The sequence below is a fragment of the Aquila chrysaetos genome, chromosome 9 (assembly GCF_900496995.4).
Source record: "Aquila chrysaetos chrysaetos chromosome 9, bAquChr1.4, whole genome shotgun sequence".
Classification (NCBI taxonomy): Eukaryota; Metazoa; Chordata; class Aves; order Accipitriformes; family Accipitridae; genus Aquila; species Aquila chrysaetos.
In genome coordinates this window covers 22,247,367-22,266,143 of record NC_044012.1, presented here as the reverse complement: position 1 = coordinate 22,266,143, position 18,777 = coordinate 22,247,367, and the positions used below count along the sequence as shown (strand labels likewise).

The 18,777-nt window shown below is 45.1% G+C and overlaps 1 protein-coding gene across 1 annotated transcript; it reads right to left on the bottom strand.

Annotated features, from left to right (window-relative positions):
• Positions 1-1,965: 1,965 nt before the first annotated feature.
• LOC115346418 (purine nucleoside phosphorylase) lies at positions 1,966-15,717 on the bottom strand. The gene is made up of 6 exons (XM_030026448.1): positions 15,530-15,717; positions 12,008-12,177; positions 11,590-11,693; positions 9,446-9,621; positions 5,749-5,939; positions 1,966-4,814 (listed from the first exon to the last, which is right to left on the bottom strand). Exons 1-6 carry the CDS (start codon positions 15,550-15,552, stop codon positions 4,597-4,599), a joined length of 882 nt encoding a protein of 293 aa, XP_029882308.1. The 5' UTR covers positions 15,553-15,717; the 3' UTR covers positions 1,966-4,596.
• Between the last annotated feature and the right edge of the window lie 3,060 nt (positions 15,718-18,777).

The window sequence follows — 18,777 nt, the reverse complement described above, 5'->3', positions numbered from 1 at the left end:
AGGCTCCAGGCATGGCAGGAGAGGATGTCCTCTCTGCAGGAGAAAAGGCTGGGTGGTCCCCTTCAGGCTTTGCCAGCGTCCTGGCTCTTAAACCAAGTCCTATCTCAAAGTGCCATCAGATTTTGGAAATAACAGACCCTCATGCTGCTTACAGAGTCAGGCTTTAATTCGGCAAGGAATTGAGATCGGCTCACTGCCATGACCTGCACTGCATCGCTCCCTCTTGCTCTGCGTATTCAGCGTGGCAGGGAAGAGTTTAATTCTTCCCAGCACATGAAATCTTTTCAGTGAAGACCTAAAGCTTTTGGAAAAAAAAACCCCACAAAACACCACAAAAAAACCCCCACTACCATAGCAGAAACCCCTTAATTCAGCTGCAGAGAATTAAGAGAAATGTCTAAAGGAATTTTGATAACTTGAAGGCAAAGCATATGTTCAGCTGCTGAGCTGAGACAGATAGCACGTTTTTTTAAAAGCTTTTTGGTTTACTTTTATATAGAAAAGAGTGTAAACAGCGAATCTCACATAAAAGAAAGAGTCTGGGAAACCGAGCCTTGCAAAGGAAACGGGATGGATCCCACATTCAGATTTTTGGCGGGAGGTTGCACGGTTGTTTCTCAGATAACAGCAGAGATCTCTGCTTATATAAACTCATTATATGGTCCAGCCAAGGGTTGTATCAGAGATTTCTCCTCTTGACATCACACCTTTACGTGAGTCACACATGAGGGCATCAATATAACATCTCCATCTTCTCCAGGGGACTGGAAGCAGCAGGACCCCATAACTTGAAAACTTTTCTCTGGACTGATGAGTAAGGAAAAGGAAAGGGCTGGTACAAAGGACTGGCTCATGAAACCATGGCTGTGAGAGAGTAAAGGAGGAGTTGTGCCAGCTCTTCCCCGCACTAACACAGGTCTGCCATGGGTCCCCCTGCCACGGGTATGGCAGCATGGGACCCCTTGTGCTGGTGGCATTTGCTAACCAGGCAGCACCCGAGCTCATTGCTAACCATAGCCCTGAAAAAGCCAGGATCAGTCATGCAATTTGGGGTTCTCTTTTTCTACTTGCTAGGGTGGTTTGTTTTGTTTTTTTAAGCTTTTCATGCATCTTCCAGCTTTTCCTATGACCATAACAGCCTGAATTTCAGAAGTAGATAAGTGGCACAGAGTACAGGAGTGAAAAGAAGCCAAGGTTGTGTTATGATCTACTCATTTCAGCCATGGATGTTGTCAGAGACCACTAAGAGCACTAAATGAAATGCACAGCATCAAGGAAACCATGTCCTGCCTCCAGCATAGACGACTTGCTGCACTGACAGCACCACAGCCCATCATACCTTTCAGCTGCTCAAAAGTTAGTTGAGGTCCTTTGGTTCTTGGTCTTTTTTCCGAGAGTTCCTCAGCCCAGTGGGATCAGTAAGAAATACCTGTGCGAAGTGCTGGTCAAATGTTGGTCCCAATTATGCCGAGCTTTGGGCACTGGTGCTCTGGTCCCCCAGGGCTGTCCTCCAGCCTGGGAGGTGGATACAGGGGGTACAGCTAAATGACTCCTTTCTAGCCCATGGTATTGGCACAGCAAACAAAACCACTGTTTTCAGGATCACAGCAGGTTTTATTTCCTCCCTGTTTCTTCCCTACACATCTTCCCCCGCCTTGCATCATTGCCTTTCAGCCTTTTGAAACTCAGCAGCAGTAAACCCCCCCCCCAATTGGATTAAAAGTATCTCCAAAATCAGATGAACCCACCTGTTAATTGTACTCCCCTTCTCTCCCCCAAAGCATGAGCAAGATCACTTCCAAAGTGCTCAGGGCATCTTCCCTTTCATCATTTACAGGGGCAAAAATCAGGACATTCATGCAGAGTTTGAGCCATCCAAGTCAACCTTGGACAGCAGAAAGAAGAGCCCCCCACTGTTTAAGGGCTCAAATGGTATTTAGAAAAATATTTCTTTAAAAACAGACATAGTTTGCCAAAGATTTAATGGCAGGGTGATTTTCAGATTAAATTTTAAGTTGTATCAAGATACAAGTGCATGGTATGGGTTTCACACTCTGCCTCTGGTACGGCTGGAGAGAGGAGCAGACCCAGCCTACTGAAAGCAGGTGCTGCTGCCAAGCTCCTCATCATCTCAAGCCTGGCTTAAGAAGCACCAGCACAACAGCAGGTTTTTTGGATGCTTCTCTTCACAGTGCGGTCCAGCCTGACTCTGATTAATTAATGGAGCCTGCTGAAATCCCAGCCTTAGCTACTCTGGCTGCTCTCTAGCTACAGCTAGCAGCACAGCTGTCTTCCACTCACACTTGAGAGACTTTGTATTTACCAAGTATTAATTAGATGAATGTGAAGCACCATTTTCTAGGCAGGGGAAATTATCTGCTCTCTCTCTGCCCTGTAACAAGCCCATACTGGGACAAGTCTGAAAAGGCAGCAGGTAGAAGTGGTTCCTTCTTGCTCTGCACATCTGCCACTTTTCATATTTCACTGCTTTTGCTGCCACCGTTGACGAGCACTTCACTCCTGCTAGACCTGAAAAGGCAACAGCCTTGTGGCAAAAGGAGCTGGAGTCTCCTTCCCTTTGCATATTACCACCAGAGCTGGTCCCTGAGACTGTCTTGACAGTCAGACCCATCAAATGGAAAGAGCTGCTGTCTCAGAGGGCTCCTCCAAGTGTCAGGAGCTGCTGAACAAGTGACTCGGCCAGTAAAGCACAGACAACGAATCCTCCCCCTCCAGAAGTCCTCAAGACCAGGCTGGGCAGATATTTGTCTGGACTGCCCACAGGTAACTCTGCTCAGGAGAAGGGAAGAGGACAGCAGCCACCCCAAGATCTCTTCTACACCTGAAATGCTACCGTTTCACGGAAAACTTGCACGGCACAACTCTGTTCCTCCTGGTGGCAACATCTGCACCATTAATACAGCAGTTGACACCAATGATTGCAGCATGAAGGGCTTCAAGCAAATGCCCGTCTGGAAAAAACTCACCAGGCCACAACATCCTTTTGCGCCTGGAGCTGAAGAAATGTCATGGAAAGCTGAAGGCTGTGACGGAGGGCGACTGTCAGTGGAAAACAATTGATCAGCTAAATTTAGGAAGGCAGATTGGGAGCTCTCCATGACCAGTTGGGTGTCTTCAGTTCAGACCACTGTGTCAACTGAAAACATTTAGCTATGACAGTGATGGGCTTTATAGAGAGGTCCAAGATAAATGAAGGGAAAAAGGTTACCTAATAATTACAGTCACTGTTTCACATCCAGCTACATCCATGGCTCAGCTTGACCTTTAGGGAACAATAAATAATGCACCGTTCTGGTGAATAGTCGCCCTTCCTTGACAGACCATCAGCACACTGGTAAAAGAGAGCATGGTGGCCTCTCCTCTTTGTCCTTTACTCACTGCTAGGCTCAATTTCTTCATGTAAGAGGACCAGGAAAGTCAGAAAAATATCATATCTGTTCCAAAATAATTTCCACTGTAATTTCATTTCATTAAACTCCACAAACCATTGGTGCTCCAACATCTGCTGCAGTCCCTGCAGCAGAGCAAAGCTGGGGTGAAACACTGGGTCAAACTGATCTCTCTGTCCTGGGACACCAAAAGGTAAGTGGTCTCCAGTGTAAGTGGCTCAAGCTGCTGATCTCCAAGACATCCAGAAACAGAAGGAACAAAACCAGGCAGAGCTGGACCTGGATCCTGTTTCCAGCTTGGCCACTCTCACACCGTGCATCGACAAGTCATGCCTCGTACCTGAGCTGCACTTTCACACTGTTAAATAGGGCAATAGTGATTCAAGGCTGGAAACAGAGCAGAGAGGTGTGAGGGGGTGTTGGGGGCAAGCTGCATTGTAGCAAACAGCTACTGAGCTCTGTGGCTGGTCATGAAAAGCCAAGAAGTGAGCAAAGAGAGGGCTTTCTGGGGAGACCACCTAGGATGGTAAGGGAATACAAACCCATGCATTGGGATGCAGTGGCTTTCCAAGCTCTAAAATCAATTGCAATTCACCTGCTCTGCAGCATTGCTTGTTCCAGACAGATCTCATCTTTAGCCTACCCCATTTTATGTATCCAGGTCCTTACCCAAAACTCAGAGTCTTTTTGTGGACTTCCACTGGCTTCAGATCAGGCCCTACCAAAACATGCCCAGCGGGCACCAAGCCCTGCAACCAACTCTTGACCTGGCTCCCGGTGTAGGGGCTCAGCACAAGAAGGGAGCAGACACTCAGGGGCAGGAGGGTGCTGAGCTGAGAGAGGCTGCACCGCGGGCAAGAAACATCAAATACTCTCAGTGGAATGAGGGGGAGCTGGAGCTCATGGTACCGAGGGGCTCATTGCTGACATATGGGTTTGGGAATCTGTCAGAGGTCAGACCCTGTTTAAGTGCCAGAAAGCTGTCTTGGTCACTGGCTACTAACAAGGGGATCATTCTGGCAAAACTCGAAGCAAACCTCTGTGCCTGACCAGCTAAAGCACAGGGACGAAGATCAAAATGTCTATTCAAAATCAGGAGAGCAGAAGGGGAGAGTCTCACCAACAGCTCTCCCCCAGCACTCACTAGTGTTCACACGTTACGATATGAATGATAAATGGCTGGAGGTCACGGAGAGTTTGTGTTTTCCCCCAGCTTGCCAATGAGGTGCGTGACCAGTTTCTGCAGGGCTTCAGCCCGGACCACCGAGATGCGCAGCACTTCCTCGTGGTTGGCTTTCTCTTGACTGTTGTAGTTCATCACCGCTTTGTTGGTGATGAGGGAGATCCCAAGTACTCGGAGGCCACAATGCCTGGCTACAATTACTTCTGGGACAGTGCTCATGCCTACGGTAGGAGAGGAAAGGACCAGGATGAGTTAGGATTTACACAAAAACAAGATCTCTCCAAGGCTGCAAACCACATCCTACCTTCAGCACATGCCCTTGTCTCATCCCCCCACAGCTCTCTCTTTCTGAGCTATGTAATAGTTAAAGGCTGCGATACTTGTAAGGCTGTAATAGCTGTAGCACTACAGTTACAACCCTGCTCAGCACAATAAACCTTCCACTTTTGATTCCTGCATGCTATGTCTCTCTCCCCAAGACGTGTCAGACTGCTTGCAGCCTTGCTAAGAGAAGTACTGACGTGCTGTGTCATTTGGCTCTTCTCTTCCTCAGCTAAAAAAGCTATCACAAAGAAAAACGGCTTTGTGGGAAGCTGAGCTCCTTTCCTCACACACAATAAATCTGCAGATATTAATGAACAGACTTCCACAAGCCAGGAGTCAAGCTGGAGGAATCTTATGGATCATGTCGCTTACCTTCCTCATATGGAGTTGGGAAGGTATCCATAATTACCATCCCTAAACAATCAAGACTCTTATGGAGGGCTGTTTTGTAGGAAAGAGGCACAGTGAAAAATCCTTACAGTGTCAGAATTTTTAAAATAATAGAAAAGGACTTTATTCCTGATTGGGCCCCCCTCAGTCCTGCTGAAGATGAGCCATCTGAGCGTGGGAGATTTGTGTTTGGGAAATAAACACAACATTGTGCTGGGATCCCTGCCCTGGGCAGCCATAAGCACAGAGACTTTCTGCAGATCCACCCTAGGAGCCGCACTAAGCCACTGCAGAACTAAGTAGAAATACACAGAGCTCATTTCTCTAGGCCCAGGAGAATTAGACGAAGAGTCAAAGACGGAAGAAAGTCAGCCTTGAGCAGAATGAACTGTTTAATCCATGTGCCCAACCAACCCTACCAGCCCAGCCCAGGCAGCTTACCTACAGCATCCCCTCCCAGCGCATGCAGCGCACGGCACTCGGCAATAGTTTCATAGGAGGGACCGGCCTGCAGACAGTACACTCCTTCTCGGACGAAGCTCAGAAAGCCCAGCTCCTGTGCACTCTCCATTGCTAGGCTGAGCAGATCTTGTTCATAAGCATCTGACATGCAGGGAAACCTCACTCCAAACCTGCAAGGCAGTAAAGGGCACAGCCATGCTGATATTGCTACCGCTACCTTCCCTCCATCAGAGTTCAGAGATGCTCATCCTTTGGAGAAAAGGGAAATGTTAAAGGCAGACCAGCCACAGATGCAATCTCTCTCATGCTGGCCTCATCATCAGATACTTCTGCCATCATGACATTCCTGCTAGATCTAATCGCCCGAGATCCTCAGCATGCAGAGGTTATGGCTGTTGGAAGGTCTGGCACCGCTTTCCTGCTGCACAAACCCCCTGGAGTGGTCTTTCCAAGGACTCCTGTCTCCAGGGAGCACTGATGGCCCGTTCTCTCTCTCCCCAATAACTGCCCACCGTGACTTTTAAACATTGTCCATCAGACAGCTGCTGCCCTTCGCTTCTCCTGCACAACAGCTTGCAGGCGGGCTTGCTGTGGCACCGAGTCCAAAAGACTGTCCCCAGTGCGGGGTTTGAGCGGGGCCTGATGGAGCATCGGTCGCTACATTTAAGACTTGTCACAGCAGGCAGCTGCTAAACCAGGCTCATGGCCAGGGATGCCCTGTGCCACAACAGCAAGGGCTGTTCTATCCCCGCATTGACACCCACGTACTCGAAGCAAGAAACACAGAGTTGGATCCACCGGACAAATCACGAGACTTGAGCCTTTCTCCCTAACTGTCTACATTAGACCAGTTCAAAGGGCCTCAAGGAATGACTTTCTTGAGGAGGCAAAAGAACAAAGCTTGCTGGTCAGAAAATACATCACAGGAAAAGCATCCAGTTCTGTATTTGGTTCCTGGCACAGCAAGATCACACTAAGCACAAGCTTGGAGACTCTTCTAGGACAGAAGGGCAATCCAATTGCCCATTTGAGATGCCCCGGTAAGTTCTGCCTTCCCCTCAGCTGCCCATCCAGAGCATGCCCACGTCCTGTAGGTCTTATATTGCACCTGCCAGCCCCAGAGAACCATTACTGGATACTCCACAGAGTGTCAGATGGTATTAGATGTCTACGTTTAGGCAATAACATCCCATTCCAAGTGTCCTCTTTTGCAGGGAAATGGGGAGAGTGGCACATGTGGGAGCTCCAGGGCCATATTTTAGGTAGCCTTCATCCTGTGCTTCAAGGCTGGGTCTCTTGCTTGCTTTGGATCTTAAGATAACAGCTCAGTCCTGTTCCTGACTGAGCAAATCCTACTATTGACTCAGGGAGAGCAGAAGTACATGGCCAAGACTGGTGTGCTGCTGCTGAGGAAATCTGGAAAATAAACTCCCAGCCATGTTTACCAACTCAGTTTGGTAGGAGTGGACCAGGTCCCTCATCTAGGCTATTAAAGCTCCTGCTTGTTTTCATGTTCTTCCAGCTGAATGTTTAGGGCAGTAGCTGGCTTATTTTACATTTCCAAACACTGAAGTGTTATATAAATGAAAAACAAACTTTCCCATCTGGTGTAAGGTAATAAGTATTCATCACCATGAAAATCGCTTCTCTTTCCTGAAGGATGGCCAGCAACATGGAAGCCAATCTCTAAGTTATTAAATTCAGTCCTCAGATTCTTGCACTATATCCCCTTTCCACATCACTTCATTGCCTTTAGTTTTACTCTGCTGTGCTTAGATAAATCCTTCCTGGTGGCTGAGCTGCACTAGATTTTAGGAGGAGTTTGCTCAGCTAAAGCTCTGCAGTACTTTAAAGCTGATTCATAAAGACCTTTTGCCCATTTTGATGCCTTGGTCAGCAGTACAAAAGTCACCTCCCAGAGCACTGCAGTCTTCACCAGGAAGCTGCTTTTGGGAGGCAATGAGACAGTTATGCTGCCTTTGAATGTTTTCCAGATGCAGTTATTGTTTGGTTGGCGTTTCTCCTCCTGTTCCAGAGCAATTATGCAAGTCCAGAGAGCTTTAAACACTCTTCCATGTGGCTTCTGTGCTTTTGATCGTTCTTTCCTGCAACCCACACCAACACCTATGAAGATGTAAAGATGTTCCGCTTCAGATGGGTACTGTCCTCTTGCCATTTGAATGACAGAACAGTGTTTATTTCTCGTGAGGCAGTTGCTAGCACCTTTCAGATTTCTTCAGTAGCAGGAGCCAGGTCTGGTGTTACATCAGGAAGGAACTAACTGTAACTGGAAGCCAGGCAGACCACCTTACTCTCAGCCAGAGTTTTCTTTTTGGAAAGATCCCAGGACAGTCCAGATGCCTGTCCTGCAAACACGTCCTTTTTTCAAGGTGAAGGTACCAACCCAACAACGAATTTAACCATCTTGTTACCTAAACTCACTCTTTGCTTATAAACTACCACCTCCTTCACCACCTCCATTGCCTGTCCTCTGGCTTCACGCATCTGGCTTTCATCTGGCTTCTCTCCTGCCAGCTTGGTTAGGAAATAATTCTTGCTACTGTTATCTCCTTATCACAACCTAGCCTCTTTCTTTCTTGCCATAAGGCTCTGACAGCCCTGGATCTTTATTGCTTCCATGTTGACTTTCCTGACACCTGATGTGCTCTCCTTCGCTTAGCCTGAATCTTCAGTGGATGTGTCTTCCTGCTCTTTTTAGCCCCATTTGAGAGCCAAGGGGCTTCTTTTTGTAAACACTGGCCCACCTGGCATGCCCCTCTCAGTGCTATGACCTTGCTGGTGCTGGTTGCCTTCCACCCTACCAGTCCAATGGTGCCTTGGGAGGGTTTTAGGATCATAGATTAATTTGGGTTTGAAGGGACCTCGAGGTCATCTAGTCCAACCTCCTGCTCAAACCAACTCTATGTCTGGTGGCAACTGCAGTCCAGGGGTGAGGACGTGTTACAAGCCCCACTTTACCGTCCATAAGATAAAGATCCTGCTACACAGCTAGTACAGGAAATCTGATTTCCCAGCTCAGCCAGAAGCAGGTCACTCTCACAGATCTAGAGGTCTCCCAAGAGGCTGCCAAGACAACCACCTCTCATCAGACTGATGCCTTCAGTGAATACATGGTGTTAACAAAGGCATCCCAGTTTAATGACCTGGATACAAGGGTGGTTATCAGGACATTTAGAGGTTTTACCTTTGCTCTGCTATCAACTTACTGCCTGGCCTCTGTTGTATCAGTTCCATCACACCAGAAACAGCTGTTGATAAATGCAGGCTGGAGACACCACAGTCCACCAGATTGCTCAATGAAGAGGAACTAGCAGAGAAAGGGACTGGCAAGAAGAGACAGCAGTAAGTCTTTTTAGCAGACAGTACAGCTGGCCATCTGAGGAGAAGGATGAGAATCCTACTTTTAGAAAACAAAACCTTCTGGATGTTTGTGTATAAACTCCTCGTAGGCTTGTAAGAGTAAGCAACAGCCAAGGAAGGGTGCTTGGGGAAGGCAGGGCAGGTGGCACAGCACGCACAGCTATTGCTTTAACTTTTGCCTCGTGGGTACCTGGAGCCAAACCAGTAAGTATTTGCCAGCAGGCACAACTGGCAGTCCTAGCCTGCAGCTGGAGGAAGAAAGGATTCATTGGTAACATAGCTGATGCCTTCTTACCTCTCATCGTTTGGTCCACGCAGTGGATTCTGCCCTCCCAAGCCGAGCATGCTGATGTGATCTCTAATGAACATGATGTCCCCAACTTGGAAGTGGGGATTCAGTCCCCCAGCAGCATTTGTGACAATCAAGATCTCCACCCCCAGGAGAAAGAAGACCCTGATGGGAAAGGTGACCTGCAAGAACCAAAGGCATATATGCAATGAGTATCGTAATTCATAGACAGCTACTACTACTACATTTGTAGTATTGCAATTTCTGGACAGCTTACATGACACAGAGAAGGGTCTGTATGAGGCTACAAGGAGACAAAACATCTTCTCCAATTTTAAATTCTCCTCTAATTTAAATTGAAATAATTTAATGTTTTTTTAAACATATTAAAAACTAATTTTGAAATGAATACCATTACAATTCAAGCCCGCATTTCCTACAGTTGTACTAAGGTCAAATAAATGTGGTACAAAAAGAATATACAGATAGTTTTTCCTTGCTGCCAAGGTCTTGCAGAGATCAAACCACTGTGCTGATTGAAGTAACTACTTATGCACATGGAGTGTAACTGATAAACCAGCTTTTTACAGCAGTGATGCATTTCACAGAAGCTTAGAGATTATTTTATTCATGTTAGTTCACTTCAGTGACCTGCTTATCCAAAGTTAAGGAACAATTGGGAACTGGAAAAAAAATTCAAGAAGTTTGATTTTGAGGAGTTGTCCTAGTTTCAGCTGGGATAGAGTTAACTGTCTTCCTAGTAGCTGGTACGGCGCTATGTTTTGAGTTCAGTATGCCAAGAATGTTGATAACACTGATGTTTTCAGTCGTTGCTAAGTAGTGTTTAGACTAAAGTCAAGGATTTTTCAGCTTCTCAAGCCCAGCCAGCGAGAAAGCTGGAGGGGCACAAGAAGTTGGCACAGGACACAGCCAGGGCAGCTGACCCAAACTGGCCAACAGGGTATTCCATACCATGGGATGTCCCATCTAGTATAGGAACTGGGAAGTGGGGGCGGGGGATCGCCGCTCAGGGACTAGCTGGGTGCCGGTCGGCGGGTGGTGAGCAATTGTACTGCGCATCATTTGTACATTCCAATCCTTTCATTATTGCTGTTGTCATTTTATTAGTGTTATCATTATCATTATTAGTTTCTTCTTTTCTGTTCTATTAAACCGTTCTTATCTCAACCCATGGGTTTTGCTTCTTTTTTCCCCGATTTTCTCCCCCATCCCACTGGGTGAGGGGGGAGTGAGTGAACGGCTGCATGGTGCTTAGTTGCTGGCTGGGGTTAAACCACGACAGGAGTCAAGAAGGAATCAGGATATCTGCTACCTCTAAAATGCTAAAGAAGCTGTGAACAGAAAATTTCCTAACTACATAACACTTCTTTAAGAAATGAGTTAATTGTAATAGACAAACATGTTTTGATAAACCTAGTTTTGTATCAAGTGCATTTAAAATAGGGTTTTTTTCTATAAAAAGTTGAGTGGTGCCAAGTATTACAGTTCATATCCAAATACAAACTGACCTCAGCCACAATTAAAACCTCAAAGCTATCCAAATAAAAAAGGACATACAAAACTATCAGCCAGTAAATAAGAAATATTATTGGTGTTTCCAACAGAAACGTACATACATGCATGTTAGATAATACTTGAATATTCATATAGTTCTGTATGTTAACTGGGAGAGTATACCAAGTTACACTAGCCAGAGGGTTTTTTTCTAGGAAAAAAAAAAAGCTGTAAACTATACAAATGCAAAAGAAGATTAAAATAGATTATACTTATCACTCAAAGTTTCCTGATTGCTGTTTTAAATCATGATTAAAATGAGGGTTAAACTGTGTAAATCAATCTGCCTTGTACACGATTACACGATTTTGCCCTGTGAGCATAGCAGGGCTAGCCACTTTGTATGGCTGCACAGCATCAGCTTCACCTAGCAGAAGCTGACTACCTCTCGATTTGAGCTCTCAATTTTATTTTTGGGGGAGAAATCTAAAATCTAAGCAAGATTCATTGCAAGAGCAATCTAAGTTCACTGCAAGAGCTAACCTCCTGCAGCTAGATATCAAAGCAAGCAGTCACTTTTGCATTTTTACAGCATATCTCTCCCTATGTGAATGATTTTCTTAAGGAGAACTCACCGTGCTGACAGAGTATCCTTCATAATAGTGGAAACGTCCCTGCATACACACGCAGGGCTGTCCGCTCAGGTCCCCAAACACCAATCTGCCAATGTGCCCTGCAACTGGATAATAGTGTCGTTTTAGTTACAGGTCTTGAGGTCTTTGACTTTAGAGGGATTTGTCAGTTGATGACTATGCATTACAGTGGGGCCAAGTGCTGTGAAACTGGGAGCTGAAAGTTAAATAAATATCATAGCACAGAAATACGTGGGGTTTTGGTTTTGGGTTTTTTTTTTTTACTGTGAACACACTTTCACCACTGAGAGACTGGTTTGCAGACCAATGCCAAGTGGTGCGTGTTGACTTGAGTTATCTCACTGTAAGGCTGTGGCAGGCTGCTGATGGATGGGAAGCTGATGCCCTCCGTTGTGCTAACCTGTGCTCCGTGGGAAGTGAGGGATGTCCTCACACGGAAAGATTGTCTTGTTATCCAACACATCGGCCAGACCTCCCAGTCCAGATCCGCAGATGATGGCAGTCTTCGGGCGCTGGATGGTACGGGCACGTAACCAATCCGCTGTTTCCTTGTATGCCTCATAGCTATTTCTGCAGAAGGAGAACAGGTCAGTGAGGCTATCAACCCATCCAAAGAACAAGCTTCAAAGGATAAAAGCCCTGAAAACATGCAAAGAAGAAGAAATTTCATTTAAACTAAAATAATAGGAGCTTCACTGCTCTTATTGAAGATGTTTCACTTTTAATCTCATATTTTACCCCTGGCCAGACAGAAATCATTTGAATCCTCTTTGCTGGTTTCATTCTATAGTGGCAGAATAGCTAATGATACCTAGATCATGGAAATGTCACAAGGCATAACCAGTCCTGCTTCTGATGGGCTCTGGTCTCTCCTGAGTTACTGAAGGAATGCAAAAGCACAGTTAGACTGAGAAATTGCAGCCTATATGTGTGTGTACGGGGATGTCCAACCTGTGGTGGAGAAATACAAGAGGATGGAAGTCCAAGGGCACCTGTACAGCACTGCTGGGATGCTGGGCTGATGAAGGAGTAGACACTGTCCTCTGCAATAGGTAGACTACTGGGACATGGAACAAGCATCATCTCCAGAGATGGAAAACCCAATCTTCCTAAGTGTTGAGCGTCATCAGCTCCCAGTGCTTCCTTCTGGGGCTGGTAACGCACCTCAAACATCCACCTTCTCCATACGTTGTGGTTTCGGTACAGGAGGCAAACATGGAGATCTCATTCATCCTCTCCCACGGGTGGGCAGTGGGTCACAACCGCAGTCTAGTCCTAGGCAAGAGGCCCAATGACATCAGTCTACATCAAAACAAATGAAAACCAGGAATTTGGGCTCCTGGGCTTATGCTGTCTGATTTAAGAGGGGGACTGCTCAAATACCTTGGCAAAAAAAATGTCTTATCCAGCGCTAAGGCACATTGCTAGAAGGTGGGATAGAAGCTGGCATTACACTGCCTGTTGTGTATGTGTCTCATGGGAAGAGAGAGGACTTCAATTTTTAGGCCTGTCAGTCCAGTATTCATCAGATGCATTAATCACAGTTTTGGAACACAATCAATAGCAAAATAATCCCATAATCCTATTTCCTATAGGACAATGCAGATATCTTCTGAAAGTCAATATCAAGGTTGATCGGAAACTCTCTTCAAAAGCGAGGGTACTGACAGCATTTCTTGATGGTGACTCAATCGTTACCATTGACGAGTAGAACTAATGACTGTATGTGGTAGAGGACTGGGTCATGGCATGAACCAACACAGGTAGGGGCAGCAGCTTCTCTATGTGACAAGCTGATCTGCTTATTAAGGGGTGAGAGAATCAGGTACTGCGAGGTTGAAGGTGATGTAAAATTGACTGGAGATGCTGATAAGCAGTCACTGTCTGCTTCATAAATGTTTCTTTTTCTTTTTTTCTTTTCTTTTTGAAATCAAGTCTCTTGTTTCCAGAGGTGCAAACCTCAGTCATGTTGTGATTCTGCTGTCTGCAGCCTTAGAAGACATACAGAAAAGCTTTCAAAGTGCTGCTGTATGCTCCAGGAAGTCTTGGACCATTGACGAAGAGGATTTGACTGTCAGCGTACAACAGGTTCCTCTAACAGGTATTCAAATAAAGGATCTCAGTTCTATGTTTTTTCTTTCTCTATACTGACAAGGTAAGTAGTTATTGCACAGGTATCTTCTGTGAGCTTCTTCATCCCCTAGCTGCCCAGCTCCTGCTATAAGTCCTGTCCAATGTCTGATACATCAAACTTATGGTCCTAGTTACAAACTGTGATGTCAAAAATACCCAAGTATGACATAAGCCTGCGATCCAATGAGAAGAAATAACTTCCATATTCACGCACTAAAATGAAGAGTCATTTAGCTGAAATACTTTTCAAAGGAAAACTCTGGAAACGAGAAAGAGTATATTTACCATAACATATTGTTGCATTTTCCAAGTGTACCATGAGCTCTTGAAATAAGCAAAAGCTATTAAAGTGACACTAATGAAGCCTACACTTGACTGACTGTATTATCCCTTGCTCCCAGAGAAAAGCTTTAAAAGTGCTTTACATGCATTAATGAATGATTCCCCCCCAATTTCTCTGTTGAATAACTGTAATCCTCGTTTAGAAATCAGAGGGAACCAAGGGAATTTAAATGTAATACCCAAGCTTTTGACGTACCTGTGGCAGGCATGAGAAAAGAACGAGGTCACCAGGATCTGCTCTTCCTCTTGACAATTAATCTCCTTTTTTTCAGTATTTTTTAAAAAAAGGTGCATCCAGCCTTGCAAAATAACACTAAAGAATGGATATTATTCCTATATCCCCAGAAATTTTAGGAGTGTGGGATGAACCCCATGCAATGTCTGCTGAAGACATTGAGATTGACTGAGCTGTGCCGAGTTTGAAAGAATTTTTTTTCTTCTAAACAGAAGATGTTAAAATATTTCTTATCCAAAGAAGTAAAACTCCAGTGCTGTGTAACTCTCCTTGCCTGAAAGGAGCTTCAGCAGGCGTGCATGGGCCTTGCAGAGCCCTCTCCATCCCAAAGGCTTTGGACCTGTCAGAGCTGTCCCCAGTGCTGAGAGCACAGTGATGCCAAAATTAACCTGCAGTGCCCTGCTTGCAGTATTTAGTTATCAGAAATATTCCGGATGCACAGCATCAAAAGGGACCAGCAGACACAGATAATTTCTGAATACGAAGGAGACAGTACCTGCTCGGCAGGAGTGGAGGGGGACTTTGACCTATGGGTCACCACATGCAACGTTTAGGCTGGGACTGCATGAGCCCGAGATCTGTGCAAGCTTTTTGACAGCCTGAATTAGTACATGTAGCACAAAGCCCCTTATAGCTACTCCATCTCCAACAATGCACACCTAATAATAGTGCTCGGTAGCATCGCTTTGGATTAAATCACAGGATCAGCTGAAAACACAATCCCCTTTATTACGATTGCTGTCATCCACTGGAGAAACGCATCTGTTGCAAAACACAGGACTGTTGCCGATGACAGATCTTTTATGGCATGAAAAAACCCCACCCTCATTGTGCTTCTAGGTTGGTTGAAAGCAAATCCATGCAAAAAGCAGACATATCCCCCAAAACAGATAAAGCATTACGTTTCAGAGGGGCATACCACCATACATATTTGCAGTGTATGCCTTTCTACACCGTGATATTTGCCTCTTCTGGCCCATAACCTCTGCCAAGGTCAACTGCTCATTGCTATATTTCATAACATCAGCACCTGACACAGGCAGATGGCCAGATTCCTCTTCAATAATAAGATGTTTACTTCTGAGCAGCGCTTGTCTGACATTTATTGAGTGCCCAGTAGGAAGAAGAAAACGAGGCAAGGAAAAGTGATGCCATTTTGCTAGCCCCTTCCAGCTTAGATGCCTGTGCATCCCCTGTTTCATTGCACCTTACCTGTCTTCCTCAGCATAGGCCATCCTCCTCCTCTCTGGTTAACCGAAAGGGGATGGTTGCTGGAAATGGAGCTGCAGGGTTTTATTTGACCAAAGAGCAGAGGCCCATTGAACCTGCAGAAGCTGCTGCTGTCTCTGGCAATGAGTCAGGGCAGTGTGTCCCAGCTTCCCTCTGCTTTCCCCTGAGCATCTCTAATCCCCGAGTAGGAGGGGCATGTTCAGGACATCTGCTTTTCTGGTCTCACATGACACATATGGTCATGACACATATGCTCTAGAGCTCTGCAGAAAGCTTACACGCGCACACACACACTTCATAATGCAGATTAAGCCTAGAAAGTTCATGTGCGCACACAACTTTTCAGCAGCCGCCCAGAGAGGAGCAGCTGACAGTTGATCTGCATAGATTTGCACACTCTCGCGTCAACTGGGAACCAGCTAGCAGCTGGAGTCACCTGCTCCTTTACAATTCAAACCCCTGGGAGCATGGCATGAGCTCACTGGGAGTGTGCAGACTCTGTGAGATGATCTGCACCACCTACTATTGCAACAACCAACGAGACTTTTCTGTATCTCACATCATTCTCTTCCTGTTCTTTCATGGCAACCAGAGGCAACATCCCATTAGCTCCCCCCCGTTTTTTTTGTTCACATTTAATTGCCTCACCCATCTGAAAAGGAAATAGTACCTTGAGATATGCCAAACCTCTGTTCAGATAATTATATTATGGAAGACACAGGAAAAAATTCAGGGGCCCCACCATCTACCCCTCCAATTTTAGCTTTGTTTTATATAGAAATAAAGCTTAAAGCAACCTTGTCATATGAGTCTGTCCATGTAACAGTGTCTGATCCCGACAACTGATGTGAAACACATTTTACAGAGCCATAGATGTTTCCAAGACAATCCAAAGCCAAAAAATATGTATGAAAATTGGTGATGAGTAGAGATTTTACGTGCCCCAGGTGGAAGGCTACAGCTACAATAGGCACTCATAGCTTACTAGATCAAGAAAGGTCACAGGGGAATAGAATTTATAAATATCCCAAGAAGGGAGAAAACCTTAATCAGAGCTTGCCAATTCCTAGACAAATCAGCCAGGCAAAAAAACCAACTTAGAAAATTGGGCTACACCAGTTTCAGGTCTCATAGTATTTCTTATTACTTGTTATTATTCTTATTAATAATATTTATTATTATTCATGTTTGCTTTTTGGTCTTGAAGACCCCACATCAAACATCCCCTTGGTTCCCCCAGGAAACTCTCTCAGAGAACTTGAAAGTCAAATGAGGTAATAAATGTAGTCAGAAAAACCTGGGCATTTTTAGAGAGAGAGATACTTCACGTTGGAAAGCAGAAATGTACAATGTCGCCCGCGATTCCAGCACAGGCTGTGAGTCTGTAATAACCAGCAGGATTTAGGATTTGTAGCAGCAAGTGCTGTTGATAACAGGTATTTGTTGAGATACAACTGGCACTGAAGAAACAGAAAATGGATCAGAACAGAAACTGTAAGTACCCTTTCCCCTCAAGTTCTTGAGCTTCTCCCTTTCTTTCTCAAGTTCATACTTCCACTTCTTATTTACTTTCTCTTCAAAAACTTAAAATGCCTCTTCTACAAAGATCAGTGGGTATGCATGCTGCCACTCCAGCAATCAGTGGTACATTGCTGCACTGGCATGGTGCACCCTGCTTTCAGTTTGCTGGGGGCAGTGGAAAATCAGTGTTAAGGACCTAATGTTGCTCTATCATCTTCACTTCTATCCCCTCTTTCTCATTCTGTTTTTACCATGATCCCCCTCCTTTTCAGATATATCTCCTTTTTGTCATTCTCTCTCATCCTTGTCCTTCTTAGCCATCTCTGTCTCTGCCTCTTCAGTGTATATTTGTCTTTCCCTTCAGCATCGTTTTTCTGTACAAAACACAGTAGGCTGATAGCAGAGATGGTTTTAGGTAGATTTAACTGCATCAAACTGTGTGTCTAAAAAGGCCCCATACTGCTTGCCTTCCTACACCAGCCAATGTGCCAAAGGACTCCGCAAGTCACCATCACCTCAAGCAACATCTGCCTAAAGCCAGGGTCTTAGAGCCACTTCCCAGCTCCCTCAAGTCTTTTTGCCCTCTGGAAATCCATGCTCCTTTTGCCAGCACTCAGGACTTCTTTGAATGCCATTATTTGCTCCCATTAAATGAAATGGTAGAGCAATGTTAGGCCCTTAATGCTAATTTTCCATACAGTTCTTTGGTATCAGCAGAGTTCTGATGCCCCCCAGATATGTTCCCTTCTTTAGCCTTAATCTGATTACGTTCATTAATCTGATTCTTTTTTGCAAAGCAGACAAGAGAGATCAGACAGCCTGAGAGCTCTTCCCAATTTGTTCTCATCTAAGACGATCTCCTCCCTAGTTTGGATTTACACAGAAAACAGGATTATCGAAAAGGGACCATTTTATCTATCTTTCTGCAGTAGCTGCTATTTAACAGCAACAAAAATTACTCATGTTTTAACCTGCAATGCTGCATTGGCTGGACAAGTACTAGATAAAAGGTTCGCCCTACTAGAAAAAAAATAATTTAGGCATTGAGGGCATTCATGCCAATAACACTGTAGAGAGGATAATTAAGCTTCAGTTCCTGTACAAGTACTCCAAAGCAGATTTATTAAAAAAAAAAGTTATTGAACAGATTGCATAATCCTTAAGAAAGAGTATTGACAGTCTTCCGTTCTGAAAGCATCTCAGTCATCTCTTACTCTTTCTGTATGTATGTGTCTGCAGCAAATTGTATCTATAATCCTGATCTTACTGACTTGGGTGTCATTCAAGTCCTGTTTCTGTAGCTAGAACTTCAACTGCTACAGGATGCAGATATAATCACCAGAAATAATTTTATAACAATGCTTTACGTTCCTACAGCAATTTCTACCTAAAGAAGTGTTGCAAAGTATTTTGCAAGCATTTTATCAAAACATTTAATTAATGCTTTAGGGTGAGTCTCCCACTTCCCTGTGCGCTCACATTATCACAGCATCCAATTATCTTGTAGTCTTCTCACGTGTACTGCACATCACCCTTTTGGGAAAGGGAACTGAGCTGCAGAAAGATTACCAGGGTGTCTACACAGTGCAGACAACTTAAGTCAGCCCAGTCCAGGAAAAAGCGTCTCCCCAGCAAAGTCCTACAGGCACTACCATGCCATGGGTGCAGTGCTCACCTTTATCTCTGTCTGGGGGGCATTTTTCCTTCAT